The sequence below is a fragment of the Pteropus vampyrus genome, unplaced genomic scaffold (genome assembly GCF_000151845.1).
Source record: "Pteropus vampyrus isolate Shadow unplaced genomic scaffold, Pvam_2.0 Scaffold5, whole genome shotgun sequence".
NCBI lineage: Eukaryota > Metazoa > Chordata > Mammalia > Chiroptera > Pteropodidae > Pteropus > Pteropus vampyrus.
The window spans coordinates 9,289,176-9,298,711 of NW_011888786.1; the positions used below are offsets into that span (position 1 = coordinate 9,289,176).

Consider the following 9,536-nt stretch of genomic DNA (forward strand, 5'->3'; position numbering starts at 1 on the left):
GTGGCCACAGGATGTGCATAAGTGATTAGACTCCCCAGGGACAGAGCAGCTACCACAATCTGCATCAGCAGAAGTAGCAGAGCATAGAAGTGTACCGTAATGGGAAGTGAGAATCCACCTTGGATGTTCTAGAACCTTCTAAACTCAGTAGGGTCCACATCCCCATTGGAACATGTGCTTGGCGATCACATTTGCAGCCCGAGCCCTGTGGGACTCCTGTTACTGGCCTGCTGAGGTTTTCTGATGGCGAATAATATTGAACACTTCCTGCCCTGAACTGCCTAGAGACCAAGTCATGGCCCCACCCCCAGCAGTGTTTCCCAGAACCTGGATGAAGGATGAAAAGCAGACAAGAGTCACCCCTGGAAATGGAGCCTTTCGTCTCCCTCACTTCTCGCCTCCTTTCCCCTCCTCCTTCGCTCGCTCCTTCCTCAGTCCCCCCATCCCTCCTTCGGCGCTGGGGGGCCGGGGTGGAGTCACGGGGGCGGGGCAGAGGCGCTCATGTGGCTGTATGAGTACCTGGACAGCGAGGCCCCGGTGGTCCTGCCTTCCTCCTCCTCTCCCGGCTCTCCTCTCGCCCCTGGGGGACCAGGGTTGGGGCAGCAGGGGAAGGTGGCCATGAAGCCGAGGCGGAACCGTTTGTTCATGAAGCAGTAGATGATGGGGTTGACGCAGGAGGAGGTGTAGGAGAGCAGGAGGATGAAGGAAATGGGGGTCCCCGAGAGGTGGCGCTCGGCGGAGGCCGTGTCATAGGCCCGCCAGGCGTTGACGCTGAAGATGGGCATCCAGCACAGGAAGAAGAGGACCACGATGACCATGAGCATGCGGATCACCCGCTTCTTGGCCATCAGGTTGGCCGCGGAGCTGCTGCTCCTGATGCGGTTGACCCTGCCGCTGCCGCCGGGCGACAGGCGCTGAAGCTCCAGCTTGCGTGGGTGCTTGGACTTCTGCAGGTAACACCCGTCACTGTCCTCGTATCGGCCGCTGCTGCCGGCGCTCGGTTTCCTTTCTGGGTAGGCAAGTGACATCACTTATCATCTGGGATGAGCCGTGCCAGACAGAAGGCATGGAGACCCACCCCCCGCTTCCATCGAGGGGGCCAAACCAAACTCGAACTGAAGAACTGGGCAGGCGACCGTGGGACTGCAATGTGGGTAAGTATGGAACTATACCAGTCCTTTCCTTCAAATGCAAAACTGCTTAAAATTAACAAAATAATGTATAATATATAATGTACATAACATGATATGTAATAATAAAATAGCATTTTATGTATGTAGATTGTAAGGATAAAAAAAAAACTATTAAAAAAAATGAATATTCACACACTTCCTTTTCCCAGCTCCTCAGGGGAAAAGGTCCCTGCTTTCTTGTAAGCCTCTGACTGCTTTTACTGTGAGGAATCTAGACAATGAGCAAAAATCAACAAACACCGAAGAAGCTAGAGATTGTTATATATGGTTAAGAACGGAGTGGAGAGGTGGAGTGAGAAGGAGAAGCCATGTGGATAGTACATCGAACTGAATGGGGAAGGGGCGAGGCTTTGCGAAGGGAGGAGATAGGATGGGGGACTGGAATTACAGTTAGCTTTGGGTGCTGAAGGAGGTCCATCATGGAAAGTCTGGGACACGTGGGCCCTCAGCTTATCCTTGGGATGTGTATTATCTCCTTTTATTCCACTCAGCACCCTTTTGAGAGGAATGATTTCTCCATTGCACAGATGAGGAAATAGAGATACTCGGTTTTATGGCTGTCCCTTATGGCACAGTCTCATAATACTTTTACAAATCTATAATATATTGTAGGTTTCTCTACTTAAGTTACAGAGAACAAGCTATTGTGATCTTTCGACATAAACATGCAGTGAAAAGATTGTTAGTTTACCTCTAGCAGACTTCTTCTGGCTAGCATCAAATTTTATTCCTTGGTAAAGTTCCAAAGAGATTAATCCATATGCTACCATCATTACGATTCCAGGAATAAGAAAGAGGATGAGTAACAGGAACGTGTGCCTAATAAAATAAAAAAGAAATCCAATAACCAGCAATCCAGTATTTCAAACTCAGATGGCATGGAATAAATAGAGTTCATCTGCATTTAGACAGGTCTGAGCAAACACATTAATTGCTAGTATTTAATTCCTTGGAAATTCCATGTCTGGAGGTTCAGTCATTAGAAGTTGTTTACTTCTTCTGGTTTTTCATTTTTTGTTTTTGTTTTTTTCTGATAAAGACTCTTATGACAGACTAGTTAAATTGGAAAAGTTTGCTCTAACTCTGTGCCTGAAACAGGTCTATACCTATAAAACTAATGAGAGCTTTAAAAAAAAAGTATGTACATTTTATCTCAATAAAGCTGTTACCAAAATAATAAAACATGAGGGCTTACATTTATTAGGGACTTATTAAATGTGCTACACACTAGGCTAAGCATTTTATATAGATACTATTACAGATATTATTAAATATTAACTCCCATAATAACCTTTGAGGTAGGGACTGTTATCACAATGCCTACTTTACAGATGAGGAAACTGAGACTTAAAGAGACTTAAATAACTTGCCCAAAGTCACAAAGCTAATGGCAGAGGTAGGACTTGAACTCAAGCAATATGATTCTAGAACTTACGCTCTTAAGTATATCAATATATCATTTGTTGACTTTATGGCAACAGAATAATCAAAAACAGGTGAGAACGATGGAAAGCCTCCTTGGTTTTGCAAAACATGGCCTTCCGGTTGTTTCTGACCCACTGGCACAGTGGCAGTCTAACTCAAGTGCCTGGTGGGGCAGAACTATGCTTGAGAAGGCATAAACACAATTGATTCCTGAGGCATTCCAGCCTCCTCTTTTATGAGTCTGGCCCCTAAATCACTTTTGTAGTCTGGCATGTGTAAGGTCACACGATTAGGCCATAAATTTGTCAGAGGCTCACGGTGGCTGGGCCATTTCTCATTTCAATTGGACATGTTTTGATAAGATTCCTTTTCAAGTCCCTCTCGTTTACAACATAATTCTTGGTGTGTGTGTATATGTTACTGGGTTGAAATGAAAAAAAAAAGAAGGCAGAGAAAGCAGATTATCTCAGTTTTAAGTCATTTTTAAATGTCTAGCTCCTTGCTTCTAAAACAGGCTTGGAATTAGTAAACATAATTCCCTGCATTGGTGTAGGCTTTTACAAGCTATTTAATGAAATTTTTTGTACACATACTCTCATTTGAATTTTACAGCCACCCAATGAGGTAGATAAAAAATATCTATATTATTAAATCCTTGTATAGATTAAAAAAAAAAAATCCTGGATGTTAGAGAATTTGCGTGAACTTGTCCAACATCGTAAAAAACAGGTATTAGAATCTTGCTTTTTTATTTTCAGTAAAGCACTCTGTGCAAGTACCATACCTGCGGCTCTAATAAAAACCACATGGGATCTGGAACTCATCCTCGCTCTATCTTCAATTCTTAGAAAATCATAGCCCTTCAAATCATCTAGCCCAACCCCACCCCCACCAGACCATCTGGAAGCACAGTGCATGGTAGGTAAGCACAGAGGCTCTGTCTCTTCTAGGCTTGTGACTTTGAATAATTTACTTTAACCTCACTTCTCTCAGTTTTCTCATCTGTGAAATGAGGGCAATAATAGTACCTACCCTATAGGGTTTTGAGATAATTAATTAAATTAACATATGTATGGGATTTAAAACAGCACTCTACGTGTCTGCTATTACCATTATTCTAGAACAAGATTAGAATGATCCTTCTCAAAATGTCTTCAGGAAACGGATCACCCAGCCACTATGGACAATACATTCCAGTTTTATGCAAGCTTCAAATTCTACCAAGTTATAGCAAACAAACGAGCACTCTGGACCCTTACCAGGACTGCTGCATAACATCATTTGGCAGTAGAAAGCGGCACATATTTGCGGTCTGGTTGTTATTTTTGGTAAAAGGCACCAAGTTGCTATAAATTGGGTACGGAGTCATGATGGTAAAGGAGAGGCACCAGGTAGCAGCAATCACCTTCAAAGCGTGGGATTTCGTCTGCCAGACCCGGGACTGTAAGGGTTTGCAAATCGCACCGTATCGCTCCAGAGATATGGCGACCAGATTAAAAGTGGATACACTCACAGAGGTGCCTGGGAAGGAACAAAGAAGTCAGTTTTGCGGCTCTGAACCCCAAAGTTTACGCGCACATTTGCTCAAGTATATCTGATCCGCACAGGTGTGCTATCAAAGGAAACAACTCGGGGGAAAGAAATCTTGTGTGTTATATTTTTAAAAGAATGATTGATTTCCAGCTTTGTTCCAAAAAGGATTTAAGAAAGCAGTTAAAGAAATGTATTTGCAAATATATCTGACTGCCAATTTTCAGTTAAGTTTATTGACTTTTGAACTCCTTCTTGGGCAGAAGGTGCTCATTAATTAATAACTGAGGGGATGAAATATGTTCCTATCCCACAGAGGAGATTATGGAGTAACCCATAGAAAAGCTCTCATTTTGAGCATGATCTGCATAGTTAAGTTGACCTTATCACTCAGATTCTCAAGGACTATGACCCCCAAAGTCACTGGGGTCTGGGCTAAGGGCATTAAAACTCTTTCTGAAAATTTCTAGTAAGACTGTTTTTAAGAGTGAAACATTACTAGATTTCAAAATGTAGTGTGTCGAAAAAAACAGAACAAAATGATAAAAAACGATGAGGAGGAAAAATCGCATACTGCAACTAAAGGTTTTTCTGGGTGGGAAAACTAGAGTCTTCCTTATTATCTTTTTTGACTTTTTATGTTTTGTAGAATAAGCATGCATCATCCGTGAGAAAGACACCAAAACACCTCATTTAAAATCATGTACTGAGCTATAGTCGGAAAAGCTTAATTTTCCTTAATATTTTTTGTGCTGTTGTGTGTATATTTATTATAATGTCTTATCTCATTAAAATCCCTTTTAATTCTTCATCCATGAAGTCCTTCAACTCTTCTGATTAACCCTTACCATGATTTCTTAAATCTAAGAATTCATCTAAGTTTGGGAGCGGAAGTTCTTAGCTGGGGGCCTTTTATGGATATACGTTAATTCTCTGAGACTACATATAAAAATGTTTTTTTTCCTAGGGAGAATTTCCATAGTATTTCTAAGACACTTTAAGAAAACTATAATCCCCAAACCGTTACATTAAAACTCATGTTCTCAGGCAGGATTTGCTGTGTTTCAATGGACTTTACCCTAAGGAGTTGACATTTAAATGAGAGAGAATAGCCCTGAACTCCTCAGAGTCAAGTCTGTACGATGAGTCCACTGTAATTATAAACCCACCATCAGGCAAGCACTTTTTTTTTTTTTTTGGCTACATATCAGGAGTTTAATAAACATTAACTGTTAGCAATAGTATTGAGGAAAACTCAAAATTAAAAGAAGAGTTGAAATGACAGAAGTCCAGCAGAACCGTTACAATATTGCAAACATTTTCAGAATTGTTTTGCTTTTCATTTTAGCTATTTTTGAAAAATTTTTTTTATCAAGGTGAAATTCACATAACACAAAGTTGACCATTTAAAATCATTTAGCAAATTCACAATGTTGTGCAACTGCACGAGCACACATTGTAAACCTCCTTTCACATATTCTTGTTAAGATTCTTAAATAACATTCTCTTAAAATATAGTTGGACAGGCTCTGAATGCCAAAAGTGCTATGAAATGCTAGTTGTTATTGCTTCAGTGTTTAGCAGTGATCCTTTTCCTCTGCAAGTCTATTTTTATTTTCGGAAAACTTGAACACAGAGTGACACTTTCTTGGTTATTTGTCTGTGGCACGCAGGTTGATAATTCATCATCATTTGGTTAGTGCTGGATCCGGCTTCCTCAACTGGGAGAAATAAAGGCTTTTAAAGAATTCTGGTCACTGAAGACTGCCCTAGCCCAACTCAGCTGTGAATATTGCAAGGCTTAGGTCAGAACAAAACCAGCTCCCTCCCATTTCCTGCCTCTCCTCTTCCTCCCAACTGGTTCTCAGAATAGGCAAGGGACAAGGGGACCAAGAAGACATGTCCTTGTTCATCACCACTGTAGTGGCCGCTGATTTGGGTTCTAATCCCAGCTCTGTGGCTCACCACCTGTGTGTCCTTGGGCACATTGTTAACTTCTCTGTGCCTCTGTTCCCGCCTCAGTGAGCTAGAGAAAAATAGCTGTACTTCATAGGGTATTTGGCCAATCCAATAAGATCACGAAGGTAAAAACGCTTAGCATATCATTGGGTGCATAAAAAGTACTCAAAATATTAGCCCTTGTGATTTTTATCATCATCATCATCATCATCATCATTTTGATTGGCATAGGCAGAGAGCTGCATATCTCAGCCAATCAAGGTCAACTTATTGACCTCACAGCCCCCATGAGCAAATACAACTCCTCATCTAGGGGCAGAGGCCTCTCTGTCTCTGGGGGAACAGGCTGGGAAGTGAATCCTGAGAAAGGAGTCTAGAGCTGTGTCGAAACTGGTTGTCAAATAGCCCCTGTTCCCTGGGAAAGCAAGAGCGACGACAAAAAAAACCCTCCTCGTCCTCCTTTGCTATCCCTGGGTAGAGCTCAGAATACAACCAGCAGCTTCCAGAAAGTGACAGAGCAGCTTGCATCTGTTTCTTTCTAACAGAAGCAAGCAAAACCAGCCCCTTCTGTGATTTCTTATCAACTAACTCCTCTCTGAGAAACTGACCTCTGAAACAGGCGACTGGGGACTGACTTCGGGAGAGTTATGAGGACTCAGTCAGTACCTGAATCCTTGCGCACAGCCCTACACAGACAGACGTTTTGATATTTACACTCAGCAAGGACCCTCTGCCCGAGGCTGTCAGGGGTTTTGGAATGTCTGGGGTTGAGTGGGGTCTGGGGCGAGTTCCAGAAATAGTCATGGCAGCAACTCACCCATGAAGTAGGTGGTGGTCTTGCAAACAGCGTTCCCGAAGATGAAATCCTTGAGCAGGTTGGGGATGAGGTTGAACGGCATACAGAAGAGGCAGAGCATGAGGTCGCTGATGGCCAGGGACAGCAGGAAGATGTTGGTGACGGTTCTCATCCTCTTGTTTCGAATCAGCACCGTGATGACCAGCGTGTTCCCCAGCACGCTGAGCAGGAATATCAAGGAATACAAGAGAATCTGCACAGCTGGCTGCCACTCTGCAGAGAGTAACAGGGACAAGACGGAGGGATGGAGGTTATGAGAGCAGAATGTTAAAACCTTAGAACATGAAGCCAACGATTAGTTCCTCCCGGATTTTTTTTCTTCGCAGGGGTGCAATCATCGAACCCAGCTATTCATGGACAGACAATATCTTGCAGAAACAAACTGGGGAGAGCACAGAGTGATTCCGTTGCTTCTGAAAGGTTGGTTCGTTAAAGGATCATTCAGGGAACTACTTTTTCTTAAGCACAAAGCTTCAGTGAGTAGTGATTGCTTTCTTTCTAGCTGCTAAACATTATCTCGCTTTAATCACTTCTTCACGCCGGATTTCCCCCGAGCAAAGGCAACAGCTAGGTCGTGACAGCACCTTTTCTGTAATGCTTGTAAGTTCGCGCTTAGACACTTGTATGCCTTCTTGCTACACTTCAGCACCTCCTCCCACTGCTTTTGTTCCCCCCACGTCCCATCCATTAAGCCCCACTCTCCTGAGGGGGAACAATGAGAATATTTGACTCAATTCTGCTTTTTGATCTCTTATCCAAACTTCTTAACAGATGACTTTATCCAGCCTTGTCTCATGAGGACTTAGTTTTATTTTCTCTACCATCCTTGCCCTTGCTGATTTCTCCCTCAACCTAATAGTTTTCTGAATTAAAACAGCAGTCCTCTGACGCCTACCTTTGGATGAATGGGGCTGATCCAAGCAGAAAAGCGTCTCATTTTCGATGCCTAGTTCGCAAGGAGGGGTGATGTTGCTTCCATTCACAAGAAGGCTGTTGACCACATCCATCCTTGCCTGCTGCTTTCCACCCAGTGCTGGTGAGCTGGCGAATTGCTCACTCCCGGCTCATTCCTCTAATGACTGGAGAGTCTCCCAGATGCGACCTGCTGTGGAGGGGCAGGGAGGGAGGGATCTCCAGGTGTGGGCTTTTTCAGCCATTCCTAAAGGCAACTTGAATTCACCACACTCAGTCCAGCTGGGCAAGCACTCGCACTCCTGTCTTGGAGAAGCAGCCAGTGCCAGCCAAGCCCGCTGCACCGTCCAGGCCCACCCCTCCCATTCCTGGCCCAGCCGTAGGAACCTGAGCGCAGGCAGCCTGCCTGCAAATATCACTTCCCAGAGTGTCGCTGCTTTTATACACACATGCACACACGAACACAAGCACACACACTCCGCCTAGTACCTCTCTTCTCTGTATAGGAACCTGTCAGCATCCCCGACATAGGCAGAATGAAGCCCAAACTGGCCGCGTGAGAAAGGAACAATTAACACGGTAACAGATACGATAATGCAGACCATCAGGACCAAAGGACACGGAGGGACTGCATTTCTACCTCCTTATATAAAAGCAATTAGTGCCTTTTTAGCTTTGGAACCATGCCCAGCAATGTGTGTGCATATCGCTGCCGGCTGGTTGTTAAGTTGTTTCCAACCACAGTGTTATTTCTCGTGGTCTCTGCCCTTGTTGACTGAAAAGGGGGGGCCAACTTTGAAGAAGGAATCCCGGAACCCTAATAAAAAAAAAGTCCCAAAAATTCCCAATTAATGGTTTTTTTTCCATTCATCCATCTATGCAGCACGCAGTCATGGACAGGCAACCATTTGCTAGACACTTTTCTGGGCATGTGAGCGAATAATGAATAAGATTGTTCCAGATAATGTTAAGCACCATGAATGCAGTAGGGAGGTGTGATGGAAAGGAATAGACTGGGGGTGCTAATTTAGATAAGCCGGCCAGGAAAGGCCTTCCAGAGAGGGGACCACGATCTGAGACCTGGACGACAAGGAGGACACTTGTGAAGATCTGGAGAAAGCATCTTCTAGACAGGTGGAACAGTATTTTTGGCAGAGGTCACAGCAATTGCAGAGACCCTGAGGTGGGAGTGACCTTGACCTACTTGAGGAACAGAGGAAGTAGGAGTGAATGAAGGGCAAATGGTGGGAGGTGAGATTAGAGAGAGGGATGGGGCTAGGGGTCTGGGCTCTCTGGGAACGCTCTGTGGCGTCTGAAGGCCCCTCAGTGTTCATCATACAGAGAGGGTCTCCTCAGTCCAGACCTTTGGGAAAGCGAACGAAGGCAGCGGAAGCCCTGTTTCTGACGTCTGCTTGGCAGGGCTGAGACGTGGTCTACTGGCTAGATACCCCCGGGGCCCCTTTTGTGCTGACAACTGTCTCAGTTGACAGAGCAACATACTCTATTTTTGCTGAATCCCTGCCAGACACAGAAGAACTAACCCGTATTTTAATCTTCGAGGCTCAGAGGTGGGGCTGGGAAGACAGAGTGGTACCTCTTTTCTTTGAAACCGTGAACATGTGTGTTTGAGGTGCTTAGTCGTGGGAACTAGAAGGAACATT

General features: G+C 44.2%; 1 protein-coding gene across 1 annotated transcript; it reads right to left on the reverse strand.

Annotated features, from left to right (window-relative positions):
- Window positions 1–240: 240 nt before the first annotated feature.
- CCKAR (cholecystokinin A receptor) lies at window positions 241–8,157 on the reverse strand. Its single transcript, XM_011365481.1, has 5 exons — window positions 7,859–8,157; window positions 6,925–7,176; window positions 3,878–4,139; window positions 1,885–2,012; window positions 241–1,009 (listed from the first exon to the last, which is right to left on the reverse strand). Exons 1-5 carry the CDS (start codon window positions 7,968–7,970, stop codon window positions 477–479), a joined length of 1,287 nt encoding a protein of 428 aa, XP_011363783.1. The 5' UTR covers window positions 7,971–8,157; the 3' UTR covers window positions 241–476.
- Window positions 8,158–9,536: the final 1,379 nt, after the last annotated feature.

Bases quoted from the DNA above. Each gene is read 5' to 3' on its own strand.
- CCKAR (XM_011365481.1), bottom strand. From the start codon at position 7,970: ATGGATGTGGTCAACAGCCTTCTTGTGAATGGAAGCAACATCACCCCT. The intron at 4,140-6,924 runs GTGAGTTGCTGC...GTTCCTTCCCAG, and splicing joins GACCACCACCTACTTCATGG to GCACCTCTGTGAGTGTATCC. The intron at 2,013-3,877 runs GTAAGGGTCCAG...TTATTTTATTAG, and splicing joins GATGTTATGCAGCAGTCCTG to GCACACGTTCCTGTTACTCA.